The sequence below is a fragment of the Bubalus kerabau genome, chromosome 2 (assembly GCF_029407905.1).
Source record: "Bubalus kerabau isolate K-KA32 ecotype Philippines breed swamp buffalo chromosome 2, PCC_UOA_SB_1v2, whole genome shotgun sequence".
Taxonomy (NCBI): domain Eukaryota; kingdom Metazoa; phylum Chordata; class Mammalia; order Artiodactyla; family Bovidae; genus Bubalus; species Bubalus kerabau.
Genome location: NC_073625.1, coordinates 143,620,691 through 143,639,745, shown reverse-complemented (window position 1 = coordinate 143,639,745; position 19,055 = coordinate 143,620,691). Strand labels below are relative to the sequence as shown.

General features: G+C 34.4%; 1 protein-coding gene across 3 annotated transcripts in view; it reads left to right on the top strand.

Moving 5' to 3' along the window:
- Nucleotides 1-18,490, top strand: part of SEC62 (SEC62 homolog, preprotein translocation factor) — a 33,834-nt gene extending 15,344 nt beyond the window's left edge. For all 3 annotated transcript variants that reach the window (XM_055569106.1, XM_055569107.1, XM_055569108.1), the window contains exons 4-8: nt 866-1,070; nt 1,316-1,408; nt 9,339-9,399; nt 11,225-11,344; nt 15,605-18,490. In XM_055569106.1, coding sequence (XP_055425081.1) covers nt 866-1,070; nt 1,316-1,408; nt 9,339-9,399; nt 11,225-11,344; nt 15,605-16,074 — 949 coding nt within the window. In that variant the 3' untranslated portion in view covers nt 16,075-18,490. The remainder of the gene's footprint in view (nt 1-865; nt 1,071-1,315; nt 1,409-9,338; nt 9,400-11,224; nt 11,345-15,604) is intronic.
- Nucleotides 18,491-19,055: the final 565 nt, after the last annotated feature.

Below are 19,055 nucleotides of genomic sequence, written 5' to 3'. Positions count from 1 at the left end.
CATTTAGATGATAAAAATAAGCGTAACCCAATTGCTTGAGTAGGATTAGAAAAGATTGAGTCAACCAAGGTTGACTTAATTTGGTCTCAGCTGAGCTTCCAAACTCATCAGATAAGCAAATAAACAACAACAACAAAAGAACAACAACAAAAAAGAACAAAGCAAGCATCTCACTCTTAAGTTTATAACAAATATAACATGAAAAAAAAAACCAAATATAACATGAATTGTATTAGAAGAAAAACTGCTGTGGATAGGATAACAGTGTGTTGAGAGAAACACATAGTGTTGTCTTGCCAAATATTTTGTACAATTTTTATCTTGATACTGTGAAGAATTGTTTTCAGAGTTCAGAAATCTCAGCATATTTAATTATTCATTATTTAATTGAAGATATTTCATTATAGTGGCAGGCTGAGTAGTGAGGTATGTGGAGAGAAGAAAATAACATCAAGAAAGACATCTGAAGACACAATTTGGATCAACAGATCATGGGCACATTTTTAATCTATTAACATTTAACTGTTTTATTTATTTTCCCCATATATTTATATTCCATTTATGTCCACTCTTGAATTTGAGACTTTAAATAAAGCAGAATTTTGATTACTCCTTATGAACCTAAAGAAAAACTAAAGGAATCTCATTAAATTATATAGTTGAAAATTAGATTTCATATAATCAGGTTGACTGCACAAGTTTTCGAATAGACTGTTTTTTCATGGGCTTACTAGTTGTAATTTTTCTTGTGAGTTGCCAGTGTATGTCATTCTTTGTTCACTTTATTCAGGTCTTGATATTTTTGCTTTTCAGTCTACATCTACATAATGGATAGGGAATATAATGTCATACCTTTTTTTTAAAGGCTTTTAAAGAAGCAATTTTTTCATCGGGCACTAAAAGTAATGAAAATGAAGTATGAGAAAGACATAAAAAAAGAAAAAGAGAAAGGAAAAGCTGAAAGTGGAAAAGAAGAAGATAAAAAGAGCAAGAAAGAAAATCTAAAGGATGAAAAGACAAAAAAGGAAAAAGAAAAAAAAAAAGATGGTGAGAAGGAAGAATCCAAAAAGGTGATTTCAACTAGATTTAAGTAAAAATAAAAAAGTTATTACATGCATGTTATCACTACTGGCATATCAAGACTTTTAAAATCTTATGCAGCAACCACTTAAACCATATTAGGGTTTTTATAAATACATGATTGAGAATTTTGATTTCTGTGTCTCATATAGTAAAACTTTGAGTATATGAATGTCATATTCCTTTTTGCTTGTTTGTAAATACTTTTTCTTCTATTCAACTTGTTTTTTAATAGGAGGAAACTCCTGGAACTCCCAAAAAGAAGGAAACCAAGAAAAAATTCAAGCTTGAGCCCCATGATGATCAAGTTTTTCTGGATGGAAATGAGGTGAGAGTACCTACTAAAAGTAGAAATCCAATTTTCCATAGGAGTTTTTAGAATTGTCTTTGATGCCTTCACTAAGAAAAGAAGTAATTTAGATAAATTTAACCATGTAGATATAAAATCTACCCTTTTTAAAAATGAATTTCTCTGAATTTATATTTATAAAAAATTTATTAAATCAGTCAGAAGTATGTTCAATTGTCTGTGATAGGTAGAAAAAAAGAAATAACAGTGACTTAAGATGGATACTTATTTCTCTCTCATTAAAAAAACCTGATGGTAAGCAGATACAGCAGCCCCATGGTGGATCTGAAGTTTTCTGCCTGTGTAAGACAATTAGTAAAGATTATCTCATGGTCCAAAATGACTGCCAGCCTTATATATGCATCCATAGGAGGGAAGGAAAGTGAGGGACATGCTTCTTTTTTAAGGATACTATCCAGAAAACAGGCAGTTTCATTTCTATATGGATTCCTTTGGCCAGAACCTACTCACATGGTCATGCCTTCCTGCAGTAAAGTCTTAGAAACATGATTTTCATACTGAGTGATCCTTTGCCCAGTAAAATACAGGGTTTCCATTACAATCAAAAGGAAAAGAAGCAGAATGGTTAATGAGGAACACATACTGGTTTCTACCTTTCACAGTCAGACACATTACTATAAGGGTCTAAAATTTTCAACATTACTTGATGCTTTACTTAAAATCATTTTAATGTATTTAATAGAATGTTTGTGTGTGGTAGCCCTCCATGAAGACCACTTAATTTAGTCATTTAACCATTATAAAAACATTTAATTATATACTAGCCATTGAGTTGTGAATTTCTTTCTATGCTTAATACAAAGGTAGTATAAATTTAAAAAGTAGTGGTTCTTGGAGCTGTCAGCTTGAAATTCTGGGAAGGCTTTTCAGAAAACACGTGCACTGGGCTCATTCCAGATATACTTGCGTGAGGATCCCTAGGACAGAATCTAGAATGTGTGTGTGTGTGTGTTTTGTATTACATTTCCCTAGGTGATTCTGATGTGAAGCCCTGTTTAAGAACCAATGTAATAGAAAACCACAGGTCTGTCTTAATGTGAAAGCTCAAATGCCTTCAGTTAAACATCAGGTTAACTCTATGCCAAGTCATTTTTATAGGTGCTGGGCATACCATGATAAAAAGATAAAATTCTCTTCTTGAAAACTCTTTTAGTCTAGCAAGCATACAAACCAGACATACCTCATTTTGTTGTGCTTCAGAGATAGTGTTTTGGAAGGGGGTTTTGTTTTGGTGTTTGTTGGTTGGTTGGTTGTTTGTTTTTACAAGTTGAAGATTTACAGTAGCCCTATGTTGCATGAGTCTATCGACTTCATCTTCACAACAACATTTGCTCACTTTGTATGGGTCACATTTTGGTGTTTCTCACAATATTTCAAATCCTCTTCCAGCAAAAAAAAAATAAGACTCACTGAAGGCTCTGATGATGGTTAACATTTTTTAGCAATAAAGTATTTTTTACTTAGGGTATGTACATTGCTTTCTTAGACATGATGCTATTGTACACTTAATATTGACTATAGTATAATGTAAATGTAACTTTCATATGCACTGGGAAAACCAAAAAATAAAAAATTGTATTATTGCAGTATTATTGGAGCTAATCTTGGAATATCTGAAGTATGCCTGTACTGTATTATGACATGGATAGTATTATGATGGGAGAATACCAATCAGGGATGGTTAATCTAATCAAAAGAGGATTAAGGATGGTCTGGAGATCCTGGACACTTGAGCTGAGCCTTGAAGGATGACTGGCAGATTTCCAGGTGCACTGCAAAGGAGTTAGAGGCCTATTAAACAAAGGAAGCAGCCTGAGCAAAAGCTTGGGTGCTTGCATTCCCAAAAAGGCTAAGGTTTTATTCTGTACAAAGACATATGCTTTCAAACTTTTTAAAAATTTTTATCTATTTTTTAGTTGAAGGATAATTGCTTTACAGAATTTTGTTGTTTTCTGTCAAACCTCAACATGAATCAGCCATAGGTATACATATATCCCCTCCCTCTTTAACCTCCCTCCCATCTCCTTCTGCATCCCACCCCTCTAGGTTGATACAGAGCCCCTATTTGAGCTTCCTGAGACATAACAGCAAATTCCCATTAGCTATGTTTTACATATGGTGATGTAAGTTTCCATGTTACTCTCTTCAATCATCTCACCCTCTCTTCCCCTCTCCCCACGTCCATAAGTCTGTTCGCTAGTTCTTTTTCTCCATTCAGTTCAGTTCAGTTGCTCAGTTGTGTCCGACTCTTTGCGACCCCATGAATCGCAGCACGCCAGGCCTTCCTGTCCATCACCAACTCCCGGAGTTCACTCCATTGCTTCCCTGCAAATAAATTCTTCAGTACCATCTATCTAGATTCTGTATATATGCATTAGTATACAATATTTATCTTTCTGACTGACTTCACTCTGTATAATAGGCTCTAGGTTCATCCACCTTATTAGAACAGACTCAAATGCATTCCTTTTTATGGCTGAGTAATAGTCCATTGTGTATATATACCACAACTTCTTTATCCACTCATCTGTCGATGGACATCTAGGTTGCTTCCATGTTGTAGCTATTGTAAATAGTGCTGCAACGAATATAGGGGTACATGTATCTTTCTCAGTTTTGGTTTCCTCAGGGTATATGCCTAGGAATGGGATTGCTGGGTCATATGGTGGTTTTATTCCTAGTTTTTTAAGGAATCTCCATACTGTCTTCCATAGTGGCTGTACCAATTTACAGTCCCACCAACAGTGCACAAGGGTTCCCTTTTCTTTACACCCTCTCCAGCATCTGTTGTTTGTAGACATTTTGATTATGGCCATTCTGACTGGTGTGAAGTGATACCTCATTTTAGTTTTGATTTGCATTTCTCTAATAATGAGCAATATTGACCATGTGTTAGCCACCTGTTTGTCTTCTTGGAGAAATGTCTGTTTAGGTCTTTTTCCCACTTTTTGATTGGGTTGTTTGTTTTTCTGGTATTGAGTTGTATAAGCTGCTTGTATGTTTTGGAGATTAATCCTTTGTTAGCTGTTTCATTTGCTATTATTTTCTCCCATTCTGAGGGTTGTCTTTTCACTTTGCTTATAGTTTACTTTGCTGTGCAAAAGCTTTTAAGTTTAATCAGGTCCCACTTGTTTACTTCTGTTTTATTTCAATTATTCTAGGAGGTGGGTCATAGAGGATCTTGCTTTGATTTGTGTCATCAAGTGTTCTGCCTGTGTTTTCCTCTTAAGAGTTTTATGTTTCTGGTCTTACATTTAGGTCTTTAATCCATTTCAGGTTTATCTTTGTGTATGGTGTTAGGAAGTGTTCTAATTTTGTTCTTTTACATGTAGCTGTCCAGTTTTCCCAGCACCACTAATTGAAGAGGCTGACTTTGCCCCATTGTGTATCCTTGCCTCCTTTGTCAAAAATAAGGCACCCATAGGTGCATGGGTTTATTTCTGGGCTTTCTATCTTGTTCCATTGGTCTATATTTCTGTTCTCGTGCCAGTACCATACTGTCTTGCTGACTCTAGTTTTGTAGTATAATTTGAAGTCAGGAAGCTTGATTCTTCCAGCTCCATTCTTCTTTCTCAAGACTGCTTTGGCTATTTGAAAATTACTAGAGCTAATCAGTGAATTTAGCAAAGTTGCAGGATACAAAATCAATACACAGAAATCACTTGCATTCCTATATACTAACAATGAAAAATCAGAAAGAGAAGTTAAGGAATCAATCCCATTCACCACTGCAACATAAAGAATAAAATATCTAGGAATAAACCTACCTAAGGAGACAAAAGAACTATATACAGAAAATTATAAGACACTGATGAAAGAAATCAAAGATGACATAAATATATGGACAGATATCCCATGTTCCTGGGTAGGAAGAATCAATATTGTGTGACTCTACTACCAGAGGCAGTCAGTCTACAGATTCAGTGCTATCCCTATCAAATTACCAGTGGCATTTTTCACAGAATTAGAACAAAAAATTTCACAATTCATATGGAAACACAAAAGACCCTGAATAGCCAAAGCAGTCTTGAGAAAGAATGGAGCTGGAGGAATCAAACTTTTAAAGATGGGAAATGTCTTTTAAAATTTGTTTCTTTAGAGTGCTAAATGGCAGAAGTGACATCTGTAGATGCAGTTTCCAGGATAAATATGCAGAGTTAAAAAAGAGGATTGTTGGAACCAAATCAAAAAGACCATAACAAAGATCTTTGGTCAAAATAGAAGCAGGAAATGGAAGAGTACTGTTATTTATAAAAACCAAGAGAATAAAACTAAGAGTTTTATGGTGGATGAACAGAATTCTAATTATTGTAAATGAAATTTCTGTTGTATAAAGTAAGCTTTAAAGCAGTGGTTCCCAGCTTTGGGGCTACAGACCCTCTGTGGGGAGCTGGCAATAATATTATTGCAGAGAGTCATAGAATCTTTTATGTTCACTGAGCATAATTTTTTTTAATATAAATCTATTTATTTTAATTGAAGGCTAATTACTCACATTATTGTATTGCTTTTGCCATACATCAACATGAATCCGCCATGGGTGTACACGAGTTCCCCATCCTGAACTCCCACCTCCCTCCCCATACCATCCCTCTGGGTCATCCCAGTGCACCAGCCCCGAGCATCCTGTATCATGCATCGAACCTGGATTGGCGATTCATTTCACATATGATAATATACATGTTTCAATGCCATTCTCCCAAATCATCCCACCCTCGCCCTCTCCCTCGGAGTCCAAAAGACTGCTCTATACATATGTGTCTCTTTTGCTGTCTCGCATACAGGGTTATCGTTACCATCTTTCTAAATTCCACATATATGCGTTAGTATACTATATCGGTGTTTTTCTTTCTGGCTTACTTCACTCTGTATAATAGGCTCCAGTTTCATCCACCTCATTAGAACTGATTCAAATGTATTCTTTTTAATGGCTGAGTAATATTCCATTGTGTATATGTACCACAGCTTTCTTATCCATTTGTCTGCCGATGGACATCTAGGTTGCTTCCATGTCCTGGCTATTATAAACAGTGCTGCGATGAACATTGGGGTACATGTGTCTCTTTCAATTCTGGTTTCCTCGGTGTGTATGCCCAGCAGTGGGATTGCTGGGTCATATGGCAGTTCTATTTCCAGTTTTTTAAGGAATCGCCACACTGTTCTCCATAGTGGCTGTACTAGTTTGCATTCCCACCAACAGTGTAAGGGGTTTCCCTTTTCTCCACACCCTCTCCAGCATTTATTGCTTGTAGACTTTTGGATCGCAGCCATTCTGACTGGCATGAAATGGTACCTCATAGTGGTTTTGATTTGCATTTCTCTGATAATGAGTGATGTTGAGCATCTTTTGATGTGTTTGTTAGCCATCTGTATGTCTTCTTTGGAAAAATGTCTATTTAGTTCTTTGGCCCATTTTTTGATTGGGTCGTTTATTTTTCTGGAATTGAGCTGCAGGAGTTGCTTGTATATTTTTGAGATTACTTCTTTGTCAGTTGCTTCATTTGCTATTATTTTCTCCCATTCTGAAGGCTGTCTTTTCACCTTGCTTATAGTTTCCTTTGTTGTGCATAAGCTTTTTATTTTAATTAGGTCCCATTTATTTATTTTTGCTTTTATTTCCAATATTCTGGGAGGTGGGTCATAGAGGATCCTGCTGTGATGTATGTCGGAGAGAGTTTTGCCTATGTTCTCCTCTAGGAGTTTTATAGTTTCTGGTCTTACATTTAGATCTTTAATCCATTTTGAGTTTATTTTTGTGTATGGTGTTAGAAAGTGTTCTAGTTTCATTCTTTGACAAGTGGTTGACCAGTTTTCCCAGCACCACTTGTTAAAGAGATTGTCTTTTCTCCATTGTGTATTCTTGCCTCCTTTGTCAAAGATAAGGTGTCCCTAGGTGCATGGATTTATCTCTGGGCTTTCTATTTTGTTCCATTGATCTATATTTCTGTCTTTGTGCCAGTACCATACTGTCTTGATGACTGTGGCTTTGTAGTGGAGCCTGAAGTCAGGCAGGTTGATTCCTCCAGTTCCATTCTTCTTTCTCAAGATTGCTTTGGCTATTCGAGGCTTTTTATATTTCCATACAAATTGTGAAATTATTTGTTCTAGCTTATGAAAAATACTGTTGGTAGCTTGATAGAGATTGCATTGAATCTATAGATTGCTTTGGGTAGTATACTCATTTTCACTATATTGATTCTTCCAATCCATGAACATGGTATATTTCTCCATCTGTTAGTGTCCTCTTTGATTTCTTTCACCAGTGTTTTATAGTTTTCTATATATAGGTGTTTAGTTTCTTTAGGTAGATATACTCCTAAGTATTTTATTCTTTGCGTTGCAATGGTGAATGGAATTGTTTCCTTAATTTCTCTTTCTGTTTTCTCATTATTAGTGTATAGGAATGCAAGGGATTTCTGTGTGTTGATTTTATATCCTGCAACTTTACTATATTCATTGATTAGCTCTAGTAATTTTCTGGTGGAGTCTTTAGGGTTTTCTATGTAGAGGATCATGTCATCTGCAAACAGTGAGAGTTTTACTTCTTCTTTTCCAATTTGGATTCCTTTTATTTCTTTTTCTGCTCTGATTGCTGTGGCCAAAACTTCCAAAACTATGTTGAATAGTAGTGGTGAAAGTGGGCACCCTTGTCTTGTTCCTGACTTTAGGGAAAATGCTTTCAATTTTTCACCATTGAGGATAATGTTTGCTGTGGGTTTGTCATATATAGCTTTTATTATGTTGAGGTATGTTCCTTCTATTCCTGCTTTCTGGAGAGTTTTTTATCATAAATGGATGTTGAATTTTGTCAAAGGCTTTCTCTGCATCTATTGAGATAATCATATGGCTTTTATTTTTCAATTTGTTAATGTGGTGTATTACATTGATTAATTTGCAGATATGGAAGAATCCTTGCATCCCTGGGATAAAGCCCACTTGGTCATGATGTATGATCTTTTTAATGTGTTGTTGGATTCTGATTGCTAGAATTTTGTTAAGGATTTTTGCAACTATGTTCATCAGTGATATTGGCCTGTAGTTTTCTTTTTTTGTGGCATCTTTGTCTGGTTTTGGTATTAGGGTGATGGTGGCCTCATAGAATGAGTTTGGAAGTTTACCTTCCTCTGCAATTTTCTGGAAGAGTTTGAGTAGGATAGGTGTGTTAGCTCTTCTCTAAATTTTTGGTAGAATTCAGCTGTGAAGCCGTCTGGGCCTGGGCTTTTGTTTGCTGGTAGATTTTTGATTACAGTTTCAATTTCCATGCTTGTGATGGGTCTGTTAAGATTTTCTGTTTCTTCCTGGTCCAGTTTTGAAAAGTTGTACTTTTCTAAGAATTTGTCTATGTCTTCCAGGTTGTCCATGTTATTGGCATATAATTGCTGATAGTAGTCTCTTATGATCCTTTGTATTTCTATGTTGAGCATAATCTTTAATAATGGTCCTTTGCATCTCATCAGTTGGAGAGAACAGGGTGGAATTGAGAGCTGATGGATCTGTCATAGGGCCTGACTACAATCTGTCTTAACTGTGCTCTTTGATTGATTCTACTCTGCTCATGCCTATATACATCATTACCTTAGGGACAGAAGGCTATACAATTGCTGGTCTTTAAGTTGAATAAGTAATGGTTAAGTAATGGTTTGCACCCAGGAGTAAATTGTTAAAAACATGCAAGTACATGAAAGTGTACTTATCTTATTACCTAATTTATAGTTTTAAAAATAATTTTCTAACTGAATAGATACCAAAAAAACCACTGCTGCTAAAGGAAAGGCCTTTGAAATTTGTTTAATCTTTAAGTAGTTCTTATGTGTTAATAGGTGGGAACTAACTGTTGCTGTAATGTGATCTTAGAACTTTAAGCACTGGAGTTTCTTGATTCTTCTAGGTATTTGTGTGGATCTATGACCCAGTTCACTTTAAAACATTTGTCATGGGATTAATTCTTGGTAAGTACACTCTCTAAAATTTAGAAAGGAAAGTAAACAATACAGAAGTCAGAAAGAAAATGTTTAACATAAAATAGCTATTTTTTTAAGTACATTTTAAATAAAGCCAGAATATAAATGATAAACTGAGGAAAATATTTGCTCCACCTTAAAGCAAAGATCTTTAAGAAATTAACAGCCTGCTAGAAAAATGGTAAAGGTAGCTCACAGATAAAGAAATAGTGACCAGTAATTGTGAGTGATACTTAATCACCCTCATGTTAAATACAAATTAAAACAATAGCAGTTATCAAGAGGACTATAAAGTGGAATAGTACCTATTATTAATGAAGGTCCAATACTTTAGAAAAACCACTATTATGCTCCAATAGCTGTTGGTATGTTCATTGTTTTATTTTTTATGGAGGGAAGTTTGATGATATCTTTCAAATTTTAAATGTATACACACTGACCCAAGTGTTCTGTTTCTAGGAATTTATCTTCGTAGTAATACAGTTGCATAAGGTGTCTGTTCAGAAATATGCATTGACATTTAATTCTAATCCAAATCCTTCAGACTATAGATAGAAGGATAATTAGCAAATATCTTTCAAGTTTTAAATGCCTTACTTTGTGACCTAATAGTTAAACTTCAAGGAATTTATCCTGTACCTTAATCAATTGCACACATGGGCATTGGTAATTGTTGCACTCTTGTCAATAATAGGATAAAGCTAGAAACAATTCAAGTCCCTCAATAGGAGGATGGTGAATAAATTACAGTACAAATACATGCCAGAATATCATGCAGCTTTGAAAGAATTAGATAGGGTGTCCTCTCAGAAGGATACCTTGAATATATTAAAATTGTGAAAGAGAATATCGTAAACTCATTTTTTGTTTTTTTTTTTTTTAAATATCTGTGTGACTAGTTTTAATTGTATACAGGCAGTTTCTGGGCATACAGATAAGAAACAATAGTAGTTAACCTCTGGGGAGTGGACCAAGAATTGGGTAAAGACTTCACATTATACTTTCTGGTTTATTTTTAATTGTTTTTTCCTTTATTGTTTTATTTATTACCATAGGTGTGTGTTATTCCTGTGAATTTGGTTGGGGGTAGGGGTAGAGAATGATTTAACAAGTAGAAAAAAATAGATAGCAGTAGAACAAATTTGATCAATATATTATCGTAGGATCCCATTCAAAATAATAAATTCAACCCTTAGCTTCTAAATGAAATGGCTAGAATTTGAATCCTTATTTCTCTTGCTCTAAACACCTAAATACCAGTCATTCTTTTGGTTATTCCATGTGGTCCCACTGTACTTAGGAAAAAAAACTGGAGATGCTTGTATATGGTTTCCCTATCACCAAAAATTATCTGTATCAGAATCATCTGGTGAGCTTTTCATTCAGGAGATGTCAGAGTTTCACCCCAGAACCAATCTCCAGGGAGGGATCTTTGGAATCATTTTTGGTTAGTGTTGTTGGTTGGTTATTTCTTTAAGCGTCCCTTTTTGGTAGACAGATATCTTATAGTTAAAAATGAAGTTGAAAACAGCAGCAGTTGATCATTTAAGGAGCAAACAATTTCATGTTTTTAGACAGCACTTTTCTAATTATATATAATTTATACTAGAGAAATCTTGACCTAATATGAGAATAGTAGTTAAAATGTTAGGTTGAACTATGCAGTGATCGATAACTGAGCATTTTATATGTTTCAATAAGTTTATGTTTTAATTCTCCCCGTAGGGGTATGTATATTCACTGTCTTGGCAACTGAGCCATTTAAAATTTTAATCTAAAGTTTCTATGTGTAACTTTTCATCTCTTGTTCCAGTGATTGCAGTGATAGCAGCCACCCTCTTCCCTCTTTGGCCAGCAGAAATGAGAGTAGGTGTTTATTACCTCAGTGTGGGTGCAGGCTGTTTTGTAGCCAGCATTCTTCTCCTTGCTGTTGGTAAGTATTTGTTACTAGCAAGACTGACCTCGATAAGAGGTAGCTGTTGAGCAGTTGGACTGCAATCTGGAGCTTCAGTAAAACTTAATAGCAAAATTCATGTAGGTGAATTAAGAAGTATATGGGCCTAGTTTTTTGGTCATATCCCAAAACTGGCTCAGGCTTCAAGTAGTATATGTGTTTAATTAGATTTACTCTGTGTGATTTAATATGTCTTAATCTGCAAATAGGCTTCCCTGGTGCCAATGCAGGAGATGCAGGTTTGATCCCTGGGTTGGGAAGATGCCCGGGGGAAGAAAACGGCAATCCACTCCAGGAAATCCTGGAAAGCCCTGCCTGGAAAATCCCATGGACAGCCTGGCAGGCTATATAGTCCATGGGCTTGCAAAAGAGTCAGACATGACTTAGCAACTAAACAAGAGTCTGCAAATAGATATGCTTTAAAATTTAGCTGCCATAAAGACTTTAATATTTTTACAGTGATTGGTCATTTAATAAACATAGTACTTTCAGTAAACATTTTTTTTTACTTAAGACAAATGAAACATATTAAACATTTACATTTTATATAGTAAATGATTATAAACAATTGATTTGCCATTTTTAGGAAAAATCAGTTTGTACCATGGGCCAAAATAAGTTCTTGATGCATTAACAAGTTTAAAATCCTTTTTGAAAATCAATAAGAAAATATAAATAATGTTATTTTACTTTTCTGAATGATTAGGGGCTTTCATAGTTAAAAATAAAGCATTATAAAAATAATCCAATTCAAAAGAGGAAATTAAAAATATGATTAATAAATATATGAAAAATGCTTATCACTAGATGTCAAATAATTAAGATAATGAAGTATTTTTGGCTTATATAATTAGGAAGATTTTTTTGAAATGGAAATACTCAGTGCCAAGAAGGATTTGACTATAAGGAAATACACCTAAATATAAAAGGTGGTGGTAGTTATGAGTGATTTTAGGATTCTTATTTACACTTGTCTGTATTTTTTACACTGACCATGTTATTTAATATGAGGGAAAAAACAAGTATTGTTTTGCTTAAAATTCTAGTCTTTGAAGATTTTTTCAAAGGATGAACTGGTCTAATTTAGTTTTTCATTTGGGAAATATCAATGTTTTTCTGCTTTTTTAAGCTGTTTAGTGATTTTTTTTTTCCTATCATATATAATTCTTTGGATCATTGAGAGCTTATGTTGCTATATAGTAACTAAATTCTGATTATTTTCCTCAAATGACAAATCAGCTTTTCTACCAGAACATATAGGAGGAGTACTTTATAAAAATTTTTTAAACAACCGGAATACTGATTTAATATCTGTTTTTAGAGGACGGAATTTGACCAAGATTGTCTGAATGAGATGTGTGTTATTCTGAGATTCTATGATATGTAATGTAGTAGATTATTATGTTTATAAAGCATTACTGCTCTAACCCTAAGCAATAGCGCTAAGCAATTTCCCTCCACCCTGGACATCAAGGGGTCCTGATTTGGTGCTGCCATCCATAGACCCAGGGATCCATCTAGTATTTTCATTCAGTTCATCATGTTTATGGGCCTCCATTTATGGGGGGAATTTCTGACTCTGTGTGAAACCTTATTCATCCGCCTTTCAGTTTTTCCTTCCTCTAGTCTATTCACCTTAAAAATAGCCCCTGAAGCTTCTGCATGTTAACAGCACATTTGCAGGCCAAAAAATAAATGTCTAAGAGTGTGAAGCAGGTAACTAGTGGTAATGTACTACCTGCATCAAGAATGAGAAGCCATAAAATTTTATCTGCCATTAGATACACTAGTCAAGTTGATGTCTTCTGATTCCCAGATCCCTGAAAATTTAGCAGCTTTTTGAAATTTTTCAGCAAAGCTTAATTTCCACTGAATAGAGTTAACCCACTTGCTTATCTTTCATTTAAACTGATATTCACAATAATTTATAGTTATTGTTTTGTTCTTTAAAGTATTGTTTCTTTAGTAATTCTTTCTATAATTTTTCATTTTAAATATACTGGGAGTTTAAGTAGCAATGTATGTTAAACAGCCTTGTCAATCAAATCAGAAAATAAATACAACATTTTTGTTACTTCTCTTAGAAAATGTTGTTTCTCTTAGAAAATTCCAAATATACTTTTAAATGGTTTGATCTGTATCCTACTTGTAAATTGGAGATTTTATTATATTATCTCATGAAGTATTATTTATTGGTCAAATTAAATTTGGTGTTGCTTTGAATATGTATATTTAGTATTGCAATTTAAAATAAGACCTCTGGCAATTTTCTAAATATGTCACTTTTAGTATAGAAATGGTTCAGTTCAGTCAGTTCAATTGCTCAGTCATGTCCGATTTCTTTGCGACCCCATGGACTGCAGCACGCCAGGCCATAGAAATGGTATGACCATACATATCACAGTAGTTTTTCTCATGATTCTTCTCTTTTTGCCCCTAGTAATATACTGGCATATAGAGAAAAACTGTTGAAAAAAAAGAATTCTGCTATACCCAAAGGGATGCAACTTTATTTGCCACTTTCATGTTGCTTTTTCTTGGATTTCAGGCAAGATTTCATACTATGAACTATCTGTTTTAAACCCTTCAAAACCTAATGTAACATCATAATTCTATTTGGAGAAAAAAATATGCAACCTCCTTAAGAGATGTTCATTATTTCTTTTTATCAGTGTGGTTTATTCACTGATTTATTTAATAATTTCAAGCATATTTGGCTTTTCTGTTTGTACACACAAAAGATACTGGTGTGTATACAGTCTTTCAGAATATTTATGTTCTTTTGTGAAAACAGAAATTAGTGCTTTATAAAAGTCAAGGCAGCTATAACTATTTTATCTGTCTGAAGCTAAATAATGGAAGAAACATAGATGAGCTTTTCTCAGACTTTATTAGAAAACAATGATAGGATTATCTGTAAAGAAAACGAAAACTAAAATGAAACCCAAGAAACCTGTCATAATTAATTAGCTCATAACATTCACATAATCGTGACCTTTAAAAAAGTAAAATCCAGACAAATCACTCAGCTCCATATATGTGATAAATTAAAAGAAAGATATGAAATACTGGGGTTTGTGATAGTTCATTACTGTAAACTTTAAAATTATCAATTTCTTCTATTATCTAACCATTGTTGATCCCATGGACTGTAGCCTGCCAGGCTCCTCTGTCCATGGAATTCTCCAGGCAAGAATACTGGAATGGGTAGCCGTTGTCTTCTCCAGGGAATCTTCCCCACCCAGGGATCAAACCCGTGTCTCCTGCATTGCAGGCAGATTATTTACCATTTGAGCCACCAGGGAAGCCCATAGTTGTTATACTGCTCTAAAAGAGTAACTTCAAACCTATCTGTTAAACCAATCTAGATTTCTATGTTACTTAATACGGGGAAAATGTTGTCCTTAAATAAAAAGAAATTGCTGTTAGGAAAATGTTCTCTTATTGTTCAAAAGTATTTTTACTTAGAAGACTTAACCTTTAGGTAGGGTCAGCACATGCCTTGAACTCATGATACATTTAGGGACCCATGGAAATAATTTCATTTTCCTTTCTTCTACAATGAAAAGTAACATATACACTTCTCTATAATAGTGAACCTGTGCAGGGTTATATTTGTGTTTATACCAGAATGGTTGTAAAAAGCATAATTTTTTCTATTTTTTAATGGAGGAATTGCCTTAGGCAAAAGTATCTAGGGAAGTCATAGTGCAACCCTGCTTTCTCCTTTCTAAGGCTTAAGATATCATTCATTTCTTACTTGGGTTTATTTCCTTTTTTCTTCTACCATGATTTCACGCGTACTTCCAGGGTCCAACTGGCAGCTGTGTTTATTGAATTGTAACATAGCAAAGTACATAAAGTATAAGTATATCCAAGAAATAAATGGATGTAAGTATATCCAAGATATACTTATATACTTGGATATAAGTATATCCAAGATATACTTATATACTTGGATATAAGTATATCCAAGAAACAGTGCGCAGATGAAAAAAACATAAAAGCACTTTTTTGAATGGCATTGCAGCATTGTGCCCTCAAGTTCAGAGCAGAATGCTGTGTGCCCGGAATACTCTTGATAGCTGCTAAACTAGGATTTAACTGTTTATATTTAAGGTGCATGTAATATATAAATAGGAAGACTCTGAATGTTTTCCCACTGTTTCATTAACAAATATTCCCTGCTGTCTGAGTCAATGCTTGAATTATTCAATTAGAGAAATTTTTCTCCCACAGCTCGTTGCATTCTGTTTCTCATCATTTGGCTCATAACTGGAGGAAGGCACCATTTTTGGTTCTTGCCAAATCTGACTGCTGACGTGGGCTTCATTGACTCCTTCAGACCTCTGTACACACATGAATACAAAGGACCAAAAGCAGACTTAAAGAAAGATGAGAAATCTGAAACCAAAAAGCAACAGAAGTCCGACAGTGAGGAAAAGTCAGACAGTGAGAAAAAGGAAGATGAGGAGGGGAAAGTAGGACCAGGAAATCACGGAACAGAAGGCTCAGGTGGAGAACGGCATTCGGACACAGACAGTGACAGGAGGGAAGATGACCGATCCCAACACAGTAGTGGAAATGGGAATGATTTTGAAATGATCACAAAAGAGGAACTGGAACAGCAAACAGATGGGGATTGTGAAGAGGAGGAGGAAGAAGACAATGATGGAGAAACAACTAAATCTTCACATGAAAAATCATAATCTGACTAATTTGGGGACTAAAAATGTGCAAGAGGTTGGATTTTCTATGTTGGCTGATCATCATAATGTACACATGACATTTGTAGTATTCTTTAAATCCATTTACTGAAATGGATTTGACATCTAAGCAGTTATATTCAGTCCTTCATTTCATATAATACTATTATTGGTACAGTCTAAAGCCATTTATAAGTTTTATCTATTTGATAATTTTACAGTAAATAGGTCTCATTTATTTTGACAATTATCAAAGATGCACTTTCCACAATGACATTTAGATTATTGGCATTTTTGATAGTTGTATGGCTTTTTACTGTTAGACTGATCAGAATAAAAGGGATAAAAATAAACACCAATATTTTAGATTAAGCATAGTTTTATAGCCATTTCACAGTTTCTTTGAGATGAAATGCTTAAACTTATTGTTCTTATTAGTTTAGCTTTTGTTGATTATTAAATTATATCAGAAAACTCCTAAGATTCTAACTTAGCAGGGTTCAAAAACATTTTGTGGAAACAAGCCAACTAGTAATAATGCAGCAACACTTTAAGTTTAGCTACAAATTCTCCTTTTCCAACTTAGGAAATCCAAACTGATTTGTACGCCTGATTCAGAGTAAGATGGTCGTCTCCAACAGAGGAAGCAAGCAGAATTGGCTGGGAGGTGATGGTTCTTCCCATTTCCTTGTCGTAAAGTAAAATGTATTCTGTACATAATTTACAAATAAACATTTTATTTTAATTGTTACTTCTTATTTAGACATTTTCTCAACACTTAAATTTGTACAATTAAGACCATTTAAGGGTATGTTTTTAGATGGAAGTTTCAATAACCCACAGAACATCTGTGATCTTTCTACAGCAGCTTCAGTTTTGTGCCAACATTCCATGTATTTGAATATGAGTTGAAATGATCTTTATTAAATAAGAGCAGACTTAAAGTAGCTGTTTGTACGCCTTAATGTTTATTTTGATTTATCTTAAATCTCTACATTCAGAAATGGGGTACTATATTATCAGATCAGGAGAACTGCTATGAAAGATAATTTACTGTTCTAAAATATCAATTTAAAATAAAGAGCATAAAAGAAAACATAAGAGAACTATTGGACTCTAATTGCTTTCAACTAGTTTTGCAATTTGATTTCATGTCTTGCAAACCTTAGTTACAAATCTTTAGGAATATCGTGTGTTTACTTATGAACATAATCATTCCTTGAGGTTATACTCTTACAAAATGATAGTGAATATTGAATTATTTTCCTTCGGTCACAGAGCGTTTGTAGTTGAAATAGGTGGTGTGTATAGTTCTTCATTTTTCTTTAGGCTGTTTCCCATCTAAGTGTTAGACTAAAGATTTAAATTTTTCTAAGTGTGAAAAACTACACTTTCTGTATGCTGACACATTTTGTTAAACATGGCTTGTTTGCTTTATAGTATTCCTTGTACGTGGACAGAAATGTGGCTATTTGATGTTAATGCAGCTCTCTCAAGGCTGCAATCAGTTTAAGTTTCCTCCTAGCAAATATTCATTGATTTAAATGCCTGGGTGTTTTCCCCTCACATTTCAGAGCTCTCCTACTTTATTTCTACAATAAGGGATGTATAATTATAACTTCTGAGCTTCTTAATCATCAGTAACATTAATACCTATTTTGGGATATGATAATGGTACCAAAAGTGTCTTTCAGAAATAAAAGTGATTTAACCTTTACTGTTGTAACAATGCCCAGGCAGTCAACATTCATCCATAAGCTCTTTATAATGTATGTACTATGTCTCATCTTTAAGGCATTTGAAGCCTGGCAGGAAAGTCAGCTTCTTATTGATATGTGTGGATTCTTAAAGAATGTTAATCCAAATTTTTTAAATATTTGAAGGTCCCTGGGGGAAAATGTCATTCTTAATGTGGCTAGAAAGCAAGTTAGAAATTTCAGCTCTTTTACTATTCAAAGTTACTTACTTTAAACAAAAAATCAAAAGACTGCCACTGTTATATTTCTCAAGAATAATAGATGGCTGTCTTTGTTGACTAACATCAAATATTCTTATGCCAGAGCATGGGAAATGGGTTACATTAGTCAATGGAATGGTGATTGTTTTTTTAAAAAAGACTTCAGGTTTGCTATGCTACTGTAAATAGACGCGTAAAGCTTTTGGATAATGTAGGATTTATTGTGGAATGGGTATAAATTGGCCTAACTAATAAGCAGGATTGAATTAACCAACTGAGTCCAGATAATAATGCATTTGTGATTGTAAAGTCAATGTATTAAATAGATTGTTTTTCCTTTTCCCTCCCACTGATTTCTTTAATTTTCAAGCTATATGGCCGTCTAGACAACTTTAATTGAAATAATTTGGATTTAGCTGAATACTATCAAAAAGTAATAAATTTTAATATGTCATATTAAAATTATGCGCAGGTTTTAATGTTTTCCCCCTTCCTGATTTTGCGTTACGAGTGCCAATTAGTTGCTAATATCGAAAAATCATCGGTGTCTTTTGTAAATTGAATTTTCCTTTTTGAATCTTTATTAGGAACTAGAAGACAACACGTATCATCATTATTCATGGTGATTGGGTTCTATAAAGTCACCATGTTGCGTGCTTGCTAAGTCGCTTCAATCATGTCCAATTCTTTGCGACCCTATGGACCATGAGTACTAGAGTGTGTTGCCGTGTCCTTCTCTAGGGGATCTTCCTGACACAGGGATCAAACCCACATCTCATATCGCCTGCATTGGCAGGCAGGTTCTTTACCACTAGCACCACCTGGGAAGCCCATAAAGGTACCCGCCAACACAGAATTAGCAAATACGGAACCGTTGCTCCTAGGGGGAATACTGGGGTTATTCTGTGAGTCCCTGGCCACATGTTTACCAACTAATCAAAACATGAACTTGTTTCAGATGTCTTTCTGTTTTGTTAACTAACATTGAATTCATGGGTCAACAGCAACCGTAACGTCATGCCCAAGC